This window comes from Pogona vitticeps, chromosome 9, assembly GCF_051106095.1.
Source record: "Pogona vitticeps strain Pit_001003342236 chromosome 9, PviZW2.1, whole genome shotgun sequence".
Lineage (NCBI taxonomy): Eukaryota > Metazoa > Chordata > Lepidosauria > Squamata > Agamidae > Pogona > Pogona vitticeps.
Window position 1 is genome coordinate 4,789,278 of NC_135791.1, and position 14,713 is coordinate 4,803,990.

The 14,713-nt window shown below is 40.1% G+C and overlaps 1 protein-coding gene across 4 annotated transcripts in view; it reads left to right on the forward strand.

Annotated features, from left to right (window-relative positions):
- Positions 1–14,713, forward strand: part of CSMD2 (CUB and Sushi multiple domains 2) — a 533,934-nt gene that overhangs the window by 171,102 nt on the left and 348,119 nt on the right. For all 4 annotated transcript variants that reach the window (XM_078379919.1, XM_078379918.1, XM_020800093.3 and 1 more), the window contains exon 4: positions 2,476–2,670. In XM_078379919.1, the coding sequence (XP_078236045.1) occupies positions 2,476–2,670 (195 nt within the window). The remainder of the gene's footprint in view (positions 1–2,475; positions 2,671–14,713) is intronic.

The following is a 14,713-nucleotide window of genomic DNA, read 5'->3' on the forward strand; positions in this document are numbered from 1 at the left end:
CATAATTGCACCAGTAGATGACATCCTTGGGCAGCTGATGAGAGCCACATTCTAGCAGTGCAATGGCTGAAATCCAGTCGTGAGCCACAGCTAGAATGGGTCCCCGGAGTCAGTGGGAATTTAGTGAGTCAACTCTTCTCTAAGTTCCATTGATTTAGTGGGTCAACTGTAGTTGCAACTTACTATTGACTTCCAGCCAGTCACTAATGAGGCATCTTGTCAATGGTTCTTAACCTTTGTTTCTCAGATGTTTTTGGACTGCAACTCCCAGAAGCCTTCACCATCAGCTCTGCTGGCTGGGGTTTCTGGGAGTTGCAGTTCAAAAACACCTGAGTAACAAAGGTTAAGAACCACTGTTGTAGAAGATGGTAACTATCCATGGTGCTGAATTGGAATGCCCCTCTCATGTTGGAAAATAATCCTTGATATACATATAACAGTTTTAAAACACAGTGTGAACATTCATTTGCTGATAATCATTAATGTCAATATATACAAAACTGTTTCTAGAATATGAGTTGACATAATTTAAAAGGGGTCATATTAATGAGTGTTCTTTTAGACCAGATGGGTGGAGTATAAATCAAACAAATAAATAAAAATAAAATAAAATAAATAATATTTTTTATCATTAAAAGAAAAAAACAAGTTAAGAAACACTTTTCTAAGAAATATTTCAGAGGTTGCTAAGATTAGATGTACATCCCATAGATTTGTTTTCAAACGACCAAGAATTTCCCTCCTTGAAGACTTAATGTAGATTTGTAGAGCAGGTGCAAAGGATAGTTTTCTGTATCATGGTAAATGAAGGATATAAATCTTCACTTGTTTCAGTAATTTCATTCTCTCCTGTAAGAAAAAGAAATAATTAAAATATTTTGTCCTAGTTGGCTGAATTTTTCACATTTTATTACTTGGAGGGGGGAAAGTGAATGTATTTTCTTGGTGTGTGTGTGTGTATGTGTGTGTTTTAAACTTTGCTTTTTATGCAGAAAACCTTTAAATTTTGCACAGAAATGTTTATTTCTTATACAAGGAAGGCTGTCTGCTTCCTAGTGATTGCAAAAGGGAATTTTCACTACTGTCTTTCCCATGTGGAACATGATTTCTTACTCCATATTAGAGATTGTGCTGAGTGCTCCATGCACAGAGCAGTTTCACTCTGCATTTGCAGAGAATCTTGCCCCCCATATTTTGCACAAAACCCTTGTTTTTTGTGCAAAATACAAGAATTGTTATGCAAAACAAAGTGGTTCACTTTGGTATTTTTGCACAAATTGCAAGGGTTTTCATGTAACAATGCTCTCTTATGTTGTGTAAACAGTGTTGACAAAAAAAAAGAAAATGTCTTTTTATTCTTGTTCAAAAGTGAAAAATCATGGAGCAAGACATTTTTTTCAATAACAGGTCTCAATGCATCAAAAACACTTTTTCATTGAGGATAAGAAATACTGCAAGTAGTCATTACATCCATATGGTAAATCTTAGTGTTTGCTTTGCACCAGCAAGCAGCTAAGTGAAACAGTTATTCATGATTTAATGGCCAGAATCCTATTACTTACACCTACCAGCTTCAACTCTAGCAGTGTAAATCTCATCTGCAAATTGCCTCCAGTGTAGCCAAAGCTGCATTTCTTGTTGCGTGCCAAGTCATGTGACTGGTGTGTGGCAAGAGATACAAGTGCTGACTTCTTAACTAACAGCAATTCACAGCTGAAATTTACAGTATTTGGCTTTCCCCAGGAGGTGTAAGAAATGTGATTTTGAGAACTGTTTATTTATTTATAGTATTTATTCTTGCAATGAAATGATTCCACAGCATGTGTGAAGAAGAGAGTGCTCAAAAGTAGGGATGGAGAGAATGCTTGCTAAATTTGCTATGATGCAAATGGAACTTTTTTTTGTGAAATGGGCAATTTTTGTGCTGAAACCTAGGGGGTTCCACAAAACATTCTTCTTGCTAATGCCGAGATTCTCTCAGGGGTCCCAAGAAATTCCTTGCCATTATCAGCAGTGAGGAGAAGTGCATTTTGCATTTCTCAGTCTCATGGGTCATGTGTAAGTATTTGTATTTTGCCTCCCAAGCATGCAGAGCTTCTTTATAAAAGAGCAGAATGTGGTTTGATGTTGCCTGCTGGCTCTCCTGACCTCTCAGGGCTTTTAGATGTCGGATGAATCGTGCTGCATGGGGCTGTGCCTTCTTCTTATTTGTCTCTCAAGCCTTTAAGGTTAGGAGATTTTGTATTTATGTCACAATTCCCAGTATATGGGGAAAGGCCCATCACATTATCACAGCTTGAAAAAGAGAGAGAAAACCTGTGACATTTCCCCATCGTTCTTAGCATTTTTTTAGTAGGGTGAAGTTGCAGAGGGAAATTAGCGGAAATGCACGCATGTACCGGAAAACTGAAAGGTGATTGATTAACACCCATTGGACTACTCAAAGTCTATTTGTTTCCCTTCCTTTCCCAACAGTTCTACCAAGCCACACATGTGGAAATCCAGGAAGACTCCAGAATGGAATCCAACAGGGGACAACCTACAGTGTTGGTGACAAAGTACGTTACAGCTGCAACCCAGGCTTCTTTCTGGAAGGCCATGCTCTGCTCACCTGCCATGCAAGCTCAGAAAACTCTGCCTCGTGGGACTTCCCTTTGCCCTTCTGTCGAGGTAAGTGGGCTTCCTTGTCTTTCATTTTGGGTCATCCTAGCAACTGTGTGCTGGCCAGTGTGAATTCTCTCTTCTTTGGGGAATGCATGAAAAAAATAGGTCTCTGAGGGAAAATGCAGACAACATTTCTGTGCAGGAAGTAAAAACAAAGTCTTGCAACCTAATAGGAACAAAAGATGGAACAAGAATGCCTGTGGGCTTCAGAGAAAAACAACAAAATGAAGACTAAGCAGTTCTCATATTTCTGATTTTTTTTCTGCATTCCTGTGGAAACGTGACATGAAAATGATCCTGCCTGTAACCTGTGTCAACATCTCTGCTTATTTCTTTTATTACACCGATAGAAAAGGTTGTTAGCTTTCTGCTGCCGCCACCTTCCTTCTTCCCCATGGAACGAGCTAGTCAGTAAATATATAGAAGCACTTAACCTTTTTACCACAATATCTGCAATGGACTTAAAAATTCCCCTCCTGTGTGTATTCCCTGTGCCCTTCAGTCAGGTATTTCCTATTGATTTCTTTATTGACTCTTTGTTCATGTAATCAATTAGCAATCCTGAGACCAAGCATAAATCTTGCATTTACATCGAAGAGAGGAGATGATGTATAATTCTCAGCATTTCCCTTTGCAAGCCACACTGCTATGATGTATTTGGCCAACGGTGTTTTTACCTTGTGCTTATCTACTCCTGCCCGCTTCTATTACCAATGCTCTGAATATAAGGAATAGTGGTTTGAGGGGACGGGGTGGAGAGCAGATGCAGTTCGAATGGACCATTCCACCTCTCCGATTTTTCATCTCTTAAGTTAGCATCATCCATCTTGACTCCTTAGCAGAACTTCATGCTGAGTTGGTGCTTCCACCGAGAAACCTTATTTTTCAACTTGGCTGTAGGAAATAATCATTTCATCTTTGCACTCAGCACAGGATCATGTTTTGTTTTATTTTAATTCTCTCTCTCTCTCTCTCTCTCTTGGCCCATGAATAAGGAGAGCGGGAGCTACTCTATTATAGCCAATGTTGCATGCAGAACTGAGCCAAAAATGCTTTGCATTGTTCATGACCTTTCCTGGCACTTTGAAAAATATCTCCCCTTTATAACAATTTATAAGCATTCTTTGTGGGGAAAAAAACCCAATTTGCTTATTTGTTTAAAATGACACTTTCTCTGTATTGCTGCCATCAGTGTCAGACCCAGACATTTTCTTCCATATGATATATTTACTGACATCATATTATGGTGCATTATCTCCACATCAATCCCATTTATCATGTGATCCCTGAGTGGCCGGCGTGTCTACAAGACTAAATCCTACTCAGGTGCTGTTTATTGTAACTGTACAGAGAGAACCGTTTCTGTGTTCCGTCTGGCTCCCTCCCCATCTTTACCTCCCTCCATTACCAGCATAGATCTGAAAACGAGGTGTCCCCATGCTTGGTTGAATGCAATTAGAACATTCCATGTGACTGGAAGATCTGCAGAGGCAGGTCCTTCCAGCCCTTTGGAGTTCTGCATTCCTTTTCACTTCATTGTGTTTATAGTTCCTTTTCTGACTTTTCTTATCAACACAGGGAAGCTGAGGATGAAGGCGGTGGTGCGGGAGTGTACTTGGCCAGCTTCATAACAAGGCTTGCAGTTAGAGGCGTACAAATTAGTGAATTCTCTAGGCAGCTTTTTCAATGACATGCTGCCCCAGGCAAAAAGAAAAATATTGTCTACTCCTAGTAGCCTTTAGGAGCAGTTCTTTTTTTTCTCTCCCATAAAATGGTGTGCAGGGCTTCCCAAATCCTCCAAGCCCTCTACCCAAATAAAAAATGGAAGCAGAAGTCTTGAAACCAGAAATACCTTTTTAAACAGGAGAGAGAGAAAGAGAGTAGACCATGTCCAGCTCCTTGTGAATCTTGGGGAGAGGAAATCAGCCTTGGCATTTCCAAAGTTGCTTTCAATCTTGGTGGCATCTTCAGTAGCTGCTGCACATGTTCTTTTATGCTAATGGAACTTATCTCAGTGATGGAGCACATACTTTGCATGTAATAGGACAGAGTGAATTCCTGCCACCTCTAGATAAGAAGTAGTAGAATAGTACTCTGTGTGTGTGTGTGTGTGTGTGTGTGTGTGTGTGTGTGTGTGTGTGTGTGTGTGTGTGTGTGTGTTAAAGGCCTTTGTTTGAGTTCTAGAAGGAGACCTACTATCCTACAGTAGAAAGTACACTTGGAAAATTGGGCGGAGGGAGGTCTGACTTGGTGTAAAGTGTTTCCTGTTTAATTTCTTTTCTCTTGTGTGGTGAAGCTGGATCTTGGGAGGTTTATGCCCCTTGACCCAGTATATCACAAGTCCTTGAAATGTGGAGCTTGGTGAGAGTCATTAATCATCTTAATAGACACATCTCCAGTAGTAAAAAAACAAAACAAAACAAACCTCCCAGATTGAAATGGGAGGGTTCTGGGAAATTTAACAAGAACAAGACTGAAAGATTTTCACATCCTCAGCTGCAAGCAATTTTTCTGGATGCCTTCTCCCAAATGTTTTGCCATCTGGCTGGTAAATGACATGTTTATTTTAAAAAAACGATAAACAGCAAAAAAATTTTTAAAAAAGGGCCGGCACTTGCAAATAGGTGTCATGGCTTGTCATCACTCTGCAGTAGTTTTCTATTATTAGAATGGCACGAAGCTGTCATTTGTCTGGAATGCCATTTTGCATTAAATGGACATCTAATAGTGAGTCAAGCAGGCAGAAGCGAAACACTGGAACCATCACAACGTCTCTGTTTCTCATCTCAGCTGGTCTCAGACTCTCAGCCAGGATCCATCTGCATACTTCTGCTCTCGGAAGACGTCCTGTCACTGGATCTAAGAAGGACTGTTTCCATCTCTCTGTGGTTCCTGCAACAAGATCTCATCCTTCTTGTCATCCCTTTTGAGCCCTCTACAATATCCAGAATTCTGCTCTGGAGAATTTCCCAGGCTTCCAGATAGTAAACTGCGTTTCCACAGGAGCTGAAGGTGGTGGGGAGCTCTAGCAGTTTCTGCTGTCTAACATTAGAGGTGTCACTTGGAGCTCGGTCGTAATGGCTTCCTCTGCACTTTCCGTTAGCTCACGTGGTCTGCGGATTGCATGCAGTCCCTTTATTGCAACCCCATCTGCCATCTCACCTCTACCAAACTTGCTATTGTGCTGCTCAATTTTGGTAGCATGATCATGGCAATAATGTGGAGCATTCATTATACAGTATTTTAAATATGTACTCTCTAAAAATAAAAACTATCTCAAAAATGTCATTTCAAGATACATTCTGTTAGAGCTAGTGAAAAGTGAATTGCTGAAGTAAGAGAAAAATACAAAATTCAAAGTTTTGATCAGCATGTTAGGTTTGAGAGATAATGGAGATCTTTGGGTTCATATTGCCATTCATATTGGAAGTTATCTCAAAACTGGCATTTCAAAATTATTTCATACTAGAATTCACGATGCTTGAATACCCAAATCATCACTTTTTATAACAAACCTGGGACGCTGGGCTTATGTTAATTGATGCCAGTACTGGGACGGAAAGCCATTGTTGCTGTTCAAGGCTGAATGGACTGAATCAAAGGTCTTGATTAATTCTCAGTCATCGTTTCAGATTGGAGTCCCTCTTTGAAATTTTCATTGTTGTAAAATAGCTGCACTGTCAACAAATATATTGAAAATTTTGAAAAGCTTTTATTCTTCAGGATGTTCCTGCACAGAATAAACCCTTCCATTATTATTTTGTGATGGCACACTCATTTTTGGCCCACAGTGAAATTTAGTCACATAGGGAAAAATAATACAGGGGCTAAAAAGTTATACCTGCTGGCATGAATTTCAGAAACTAATTATAACAGGTTAAGAAGTCAGTATAGATGTTTGCTAACATGTGCTGAGTCCCATAACTGGTGTGGAATGCCTAGGCTGACCTCTTAACTTGCAGCAAGGAAAAATAAATACTGTGCACGAAGAGGACCTATAATGTCCAAAGAGACCTCTAAAGAAAGGAACTGGCATTTTGACTGAGAATGCTCTAAACACCTGGTATGTGAGACACATACCCTTCTTCCATATTAATCCACCCAAAATTTAGGATCTGCTTCAGAGGTTCTACAATGGCTCTATTCTTACCATTCAAGATCAAGTTGTTAGTTATCATGATCCAGGGCCTTTTCAATAGTGGCACCACCAGGCATCATTAGTAGATACAGGCTATTTTGTCACGGAAATTGATTAAGTCCCTTTTAATCCCTGTGGTGTTCATAGGTGACTTATGAATTGCTATTGGGCTACTTTTTACTTGATGAGAAATTTTTACTAGATTTTTCCAAACTGTTGAATCTTCACTTGGAATTCTTCAGGGATTTCCAATATGAGCCTTGATTCAATAGAGATGATTCCCATGGTGGAAATTAGTGATATTATAATTATAATTATAATTCCCTTCAACTGTTCTCTGATGTTTTGCCTTAAGAGGTACTGCTTCTTTGACTTTTGCTTCAGGTGAACTCTGAAGCATTGCTTTAGTTCATGTGCTCTATGGCCAAACAATTCCCCCCCCCCTCTTTGCAGCATGGTTAAGATACCTGGGGATGATGGAAGTTGTATTGGAACACATCTAGAGGGTGCCAACTTGGGGGACCATTAATGTGTGGCTCAAAATGTTTGGAAGGCTACAAACACTATTGGGTGTTTTTCCCCTTCGGGATTGAGTTTGTTTACTTACCTCTTTTCTTTCTTGCTTTTCTTCTTGTAAATGGAAGATTTGCAAAGGTAAAGGGGGGTTCTGATCCTCTCACCTTCACTTCTAGCTGATTGCTCCCACACCTTTGCAGGCATTAGCAATTTGTTCTGCACTTAAAAACTGTCACTGCCAGTGACAACAGGGGAGCATCAATTATGCACTGCCACCTGCAGTCCATTAGAGGCAGAATTGCTGGGAGAATACTCATCCCATTCTGGAAATTAGGATCACGTCCCTGCAGAACCAGTTCTGGATTTGTGCTTCTCTTAAGGCCGTTGATTGTTTTCCACATCGATCACTTTCTTTTATCTCTTTTGCCTGTTCCAATTAGCTTTGTTTAGTTGCTCAGACCGATCCTCTACTCCATGTTAAGTTTCCTCACAGCTAGCCTAGTGGGTAAGAGAAGAAATTGTGGCAATTAATGGAGCATCTATAAAGCTGCCTTCCCCCCCCCCCCAATCTTGACTGTCAAGAAATTAGCCTTTCAGAAATGAATTGGCAAAAATATCCTGGGGAATCTATGTTGATATTGATGCTTCGTAGCAGTGTATTTAAATAAATAAATAAATAAAATAAAAATAAATATTTCACACACATCCTAGCTAGTTTTTCATATCATGGGAAAGCATAATTCTTGGGGTGGGGGGGGAATGGCTTACTGTGAATTAAACAGCATGCTGATGCACACTAGCCAGTCCTTTCTGATGTGAAACAAATCGCAGGCCTTCCACCTATAGTTAATTGTGACACACAAACATAACATTCTAATTTCTGGTTCCCAGGACAAAGCAGAGAAATAAATCTACAACAAACCATGTTTTTCACTTTTGGGGGATCAAGACAAGCTAGAATGCCAGTTTCAGAGAATGTGAGAAATAAGCCACAGACAGAAGGTCTGTCACAAGGAAGATAAGGCTTTTCCTCCACTGCACAGGCTGGCTAAGGCTGATGGGAAGTGCAATTAAAAAAATCTCTGCAAAACCACTGAGTTCCGATGAAGTACTATGCGGTGTGTTTTAGAATGGTTAATACAGAGTTGGCAATAAAACCACTTTGGTTTTATTTTGGTTTGTCTCGAATCTTATAAATATAGAATAGTGAAGTGGGAAGGGGCCTTGATGCAGGAATAGAAATCAAAATACGTCTGCCAGATGATTATCCAAGCTTTTCTTGAATGCCTCCAGTGTTGGAGCACTCACCGCTTCTCAAGGTCACGGGCTCCACTGTCATACTGCTCTAACAGTTAGGAGGTTTTTCCTGATATTCAGCCAAAACTTGGCTTCCTGTAACTTGAGCCCATGGTTGCGTGTCCTGCACTCTGGAATGATCGAGAACAGATTCTGCCCTTCCTCTGTAGGCCAACCTTTCAAGTCTTTGAAAAATGCTTTCATACCACCCCTCAGTCTTAGAGGCCTAGCCAGTGCTGAATAGAAGGGAACTAGCACCTTGTGGGATTTGGAACGTATACTTTTGTTTTAGATTGATACTGTGCTCAAGGGGGGGGGCAAGGCTGTTTAACAAAAGATGAATTGGCATCCTCATAAACTACGAGTACAAGCTAATTGTTAAAAAGACAGAAGTCAGTGGGTCGATTGGAAGCATCCATTATGCCTTTTCACCTGGGAATTGTCTTTATTACTGACGCTAAACCGGGGCTTCAAAATATCCCAGCTAGTGGCCATGGAGGTTAATTTTTAAAAACTTCCTTTCAGTTGGGCACTTAAACACAAAGAAGGCTGGAACAGGAGGTGTAGGATAAACCTACAGTTAGTAAGGGTTGGGAAAGGTCTCAAAGCTTACTGAAAATGTATTCAGCCCGTAGTTTCCCTGAGGCAGCTGTATCAATTCCCACTGCGAAAGTGCAGAATGCAACATCTCTGTGGCCATAGCACTCCATGGGACTTCTGGCTTGTAGTTGTACATGCCAGTCATTGCCCCATCCAAAACAGTAGGGCTTTCAGTCATACCAGGGACTAGTGGGTATCTGTTGTGTAAATGGTAGGGTAAGATGCAAAGCAACAGATCATTGCATGCACAGGTAACTCTTAATGTTGAATCAGTCTGGGTATCACAAGACTTCTCTACTGTCATCATTGCAAGTAGATTAAATTAAGGATCAGATAAAATTGTACCCCAAGAAATTGTAGTTGTTTTAAGTAGTGAAGCAAATGGCATGCTGGCTGACAGCCCATATGTTTTAAGCCATGCCTTAATATATATGTACACCTTCTCAGCTTATGGCATTTACAGCAATAGATTTTGCTCCTGTTTCTGGGCCATTAGAGCAAATTGCACAGCTCTGAGTGTCACATATTTCTCTTGGTTGGGTGGAAAGTAAATTATGTTAACTAAGCCATTAGCACCAAGCTAAAATACTGAGCGTACAAATCTTCCCAGCCCTGGAAGGCCTTTGGGGAAAGCTTTACTTTGCATCTCATCTTTTCACAAGCTGAGATTGTTTCCAGTACTGAGTAGGAGCCATCTCACTAGTGCCAACCAGCTCTCTCAAAGTTGTCCATCAAGCTCCTTCCTAATAGACAACCGATTTCACTCGGTTGTTTAAGAAAGTTGTATAAAGTGCGAGTCTGTAGCTGAATGGCAGTGCACCTCCTGGATTTTGCCTGCAAATAGTTCCAGAATCAGTTGGTCTCATAGCATCTTCTCAGGGATGCAGGTGGTTCTCAGGAAACATTAAATCAAACATTTCAAATCTAGACTTAGCATCACTCCAAACAGAATTGAGAAAATAATGACATATTTTCTTCAGTTTTCCCCAACATGTGTTCTCTTGTTAAAACTAGTACTAATATAAAGCCTTTGCAGAAGTGAAATAGAGCCCATCATAATAAACACCTTATGTCATCTCTATCTGCAAGAAACTCAGACCAGTAAAATCAAAATGGTAGAACGGAAAACCCAAAGTACTTAGTTAACTCCTCTTACAAAATACCTTTAGGATATCCTTGTGTACCCCATGTGGTGTGGAAGAAGGGATAGGGGCTGTATTTGTGAATGTCTAAATAGGACTTTTGATAATTGCATTTTGGGTATTGAATATAACGTGTATGGCAGTATTATGGCCCATTGAAATCAAAATATTCAATCCCAGACAACAGAGAACCAGAAAGAAAGAAAGAAAGAAAGAAAGAAAGAAAGAAAGAAAGAAAGAAAGAAAGAAAGAAAGAAAGAAAGAAAGAAGGTAGGGTACAGAGTATCCCATACAGCTGATAGAGATGGGTTCCATTGTTCACAGTATATTACCTTTTTTTTAACAAGTTTTTTTAAAAATAGCTACCCAACCATTAACAGACGAAACATCATTATTTTCTCATCTGAGTGCCTTGGTAAAGTGCCCAGGAAAAAATGAATAAAATGGCCTCTCAGATTGTAGTACAAATGACTGTACACAAGTATATAAATCAGAGTTTCAGGGAATCCTATATGGGTGCCGTCTGTGTTGACATAGCCACTTGTCATAGCTAATGGCTGCTTATAAGCCTGTCCTGCAGGAATGTGTTGAATCCATGTTTAAAGCTGTCACGAAGAATGGCAGTGGCATCATGCTCTCTATGGTACAGAAGGCTACAAGAGTGCCCTGGGACTTCACAAAGACTCATAGGCCAGAGTGTCTCCTTCCATTGGGATGTATGTTTCTTGTGCTGTTGCACCCAAATTCAGTTGTGAAGCTTTTATTCAGGGGAACAAATACAGGTGGAAAGTGTGCAAATTCATGCAAATACAAGAGTGGGTGATACCTTTTATTGAGCCACTTAAAAAGAATGTGGTCTCTCCATATGTTCTGGATTAGTTTCCATCATCTCTTTCCTTTGGCCATGCTGATCTGGACTGATGCAAGTTGTAATATATCTTCAGGGACCTAAGACTGACTGTCGGGCAAGGGTAGCAGATCAGATAAACCACCAATAAGACCAGGTTGATGTGGCGGAGGTAGTTTCCTGTACAAAAAATGTTGAAGCAGAGGAATCAGGCAAGCATGGAAGAAGAGATTGGGAGCAACACGGTGCCCTGGGAAACGTCAAAGAGCTAGGTTGGTTTAAAAATCAGCACTCTTCAAACTGACAACAACACAAAGCTCATCTTGCCATGGAAAGTCATACATTTCTGAAGGCTGTGGTGCAGGGAAGAAAAAAATGCACACCCAAAAGTGCATCTATTTAAAAGAATGTTGTGTGCATTTTAAGAAAAAAAACTTTATACTTTAGCCAGTGCAGGAAAGGTGTAAAAATGTGTTTGTTAATATACATTGCAGGTATATATGTAGGGGGGAAAATAAGCATGAATTTCCATGCAGGAAAAAGAAAAACGCCTTGCAACCCAACAGAGAGTTGAAAGGAGATTTAGAAAGCTGTTGAGTTTCTGAAAAATACAATGTATTTAAAACAGAACAGATTTTCAGAGTCACCCCTTTTGGTCTCTGACCATTGCAATGAAAGGAGACTTGATTGCAACATCCCGGGGAACAGGAAAGGAAAGAAAATAGAATGAGGGGAGATCTTGCTGTTCAGCCCAAGCCTACTAAACAACCAACCCTTGCTAGTTTGCATGCTGGATTTAAGCAGAGCTGATGGGCTTATGACTCCACTTGGCCGCTGAACACAGCTTCAGGAAGCCAGCCGGAGAAGTTGAGAACATTTGAAATGCTGGTTTTTCAAAGCGTATCAAATAAGCATCATCTCATTTTTTAAAAATGCCCTGGCCTATTATAACTCAAAACAGTTGCTTGGAGTGCACAGCCATTCAAAATGGGAGTGCGTGTTTTTTTCAGGCTGTTGACAGGCACTTTGATAAGTTGTAACAATAACATAAAACTAAGCTCATCAAATTAGAAGAAATGCTCACAAATGCTTATTAGGCAGCATTTGAAGTTCTTCCTGTTGTAAAAGGGTTTTTAAAGTTAAAGCTGTGAGAAAAAATGAGAGCAATTTTTTGGGAAAAGTGCAGCTAGTTTATGCTGATATGACAGGTTTTATTCCGAAGGGGTTGCCATAGGGTTTCTTTGCAGGGCTGCTCTTATTGAAATAACTGTCGCAAAAGAAAACCAGCTCTCCATTGAAGTATTCTACAATGCATGGGTCCACATTTGCTTTGAGATGCTGCCGTTGATACAGCATCTTAAATAATCTGTCGGCATTCATGAATGAGGAACTCTGAGGTTGAAACCACAAGGAATTGACCAAAAATGAGCAAATTTCATCATGTTCAGAACAGAAGCATTTGTGGTTTCAAAAAATTTAAAAGCAAGAGAAAGCAAGAGGGATGCTGCCTTCCATTTCTAAAGAGGGTAGCAGATCCAGTAAGATGCTTGCATGCCATGGCAGGGAATGTCTGCAGTTCTGTCAACAATAAATTATATATTTACTTACTTACTTCACTGATATCCCATCTTTCTTCCTGTAAAGGTGGCATGCTGTTGTTATGTGCCGTAAAGTCAGAACTGACTTACAGTAACCCTAATAAGGCTTTCAAAGGAAGTGAGATATTTAAGGAGCACCTTTACTAGTGCTACTCCCCCAATGAGTTTCCACGGCTAAGTGAGAATTTGAACTCAGGCCTCCTGAGTCCTAGTCCATCACTCTATCCACTACACCACACTGGGTATCCAAACGTGGCACACAGCAATTTAAAATGCACATATGACATAATAATAAATCAAGTTATTGCCATTAAGATAGGATTAAACCAAAGGGATGTTAAAATGCTATTAGTTTAAAAAGTTAAGACAAATTTTAAATGCCTGATTTTAAAAATGCTGATAAAAATATGATGCACTGCCTTCTAAAAATACAATGTTTCAAGGTTTAGAGGTTAAAAGTCAAATTTAAAAGGCCACTTTTTAAAGATATGTCAGTGAAAGAGACCTTCCTTCCTTGAACTAAAGGACTGCTCTCTCTCTTTTTTTTCATTATAATTTGAAAGGATGCAAGGAATGGATGTGTATAGAAGGCTACAAGGTGATGTGTTTATACAGGCTTGATCTATGGCTCTAGACCCAGGCCTCAAATTCCTGTTTCAAAATGCTGCACACGTTAAGAACATTTGTGCAAGTTATTTTGAAGTATGTTGCCTGTCAGTCATGGTATTGATTGGGCAACCAGAGGATAGCCGGCTATGAGATGGGCATGCAGCCAAATGCCTCTCACCACTTCCATGATTGACTGTGTAAGGCAGCAAGATTCAGGCCATGGTGCTCAACTCTTTGTTCTTTGGATGCTTCTTACGAGTCCCAGCCAGCCTAGGCAAGAGCCAGGAATTCCAGGAGCTGAAGTCAAAAATATCTAGAGGTGTCAACAGTTGAAAGTCACTGATCTAAGTCTCTGCATTCAAAGCTTACTGCTTTGATTCTCTCTTGCCATACACTTTCAAGTAAAGAAGCTCTAAACTCAAGCAGAAGACATATTTGTATCTTAAAAAGAAGTATATTTATCCTACGGTTTTAGAGGTACTTGAAATAAGCAGGCATCTACTTTGTAAAATCTGAAAAGAGCCCCTTGACTAACGCATCTGAAACGGCACCATAAACCATGCACCAGTTAATAGGCTTTGGCTGGCAATGTCTCAATAAACAGCGCCGCATTTTGACATCACTTGAACATACAAAAGCACCACAGCACCACAATGCCAGTCAAATTAATTCTTGGTTTCTCTTTTATCTCCCTGCCCATGTTTTTCTTCACTTGATCCTCCTACTTTATTTGCTCTAATAGCTTTGTGTGAATAGAATAAGCTTGTACCAGGAGATAACCTGTGGCAAGTTGTGGATCCAGAGCTGCTCCCAAAGAGAGACTGCTGTCAGCTTTACTGACATGCTGTTTTTGAAGAAAAGTCATTCATTCATTCATTCATTCATTCATTCATTCATTCATTCATTCATTCATTCATTCATTCATTCATGCTTGTGTGGGGTATCCCCACCCCCCTTTCATTGTAACCATCCTGTCTGGCATTTAACTGCCAGCCAAACCCATGCTAAGTTTCACTTCATTCTGTTTCTATATCGTTCTGGACATCTGCTCATTTTCCTCTTCCTGCTCTTTCATCTTTCTGGACATTTTTGGATCTCACACTTGAAGAATGATACAGGCAAACTGGAATAGGTTGAGAAGAGGGCAACAAGGAAGAACCAGGAGATTGGAAACCAAGCCCTGTGAGGAAAGACTAACAGGTCTGTATGTTTAGCCTTGAGAAAAGAAGACTGTCTTTGACTTAGGCAACAGTCATGGCATTTCCCAACTCCTTGGCAAAACACCTGTTATCACCCCAAGGAC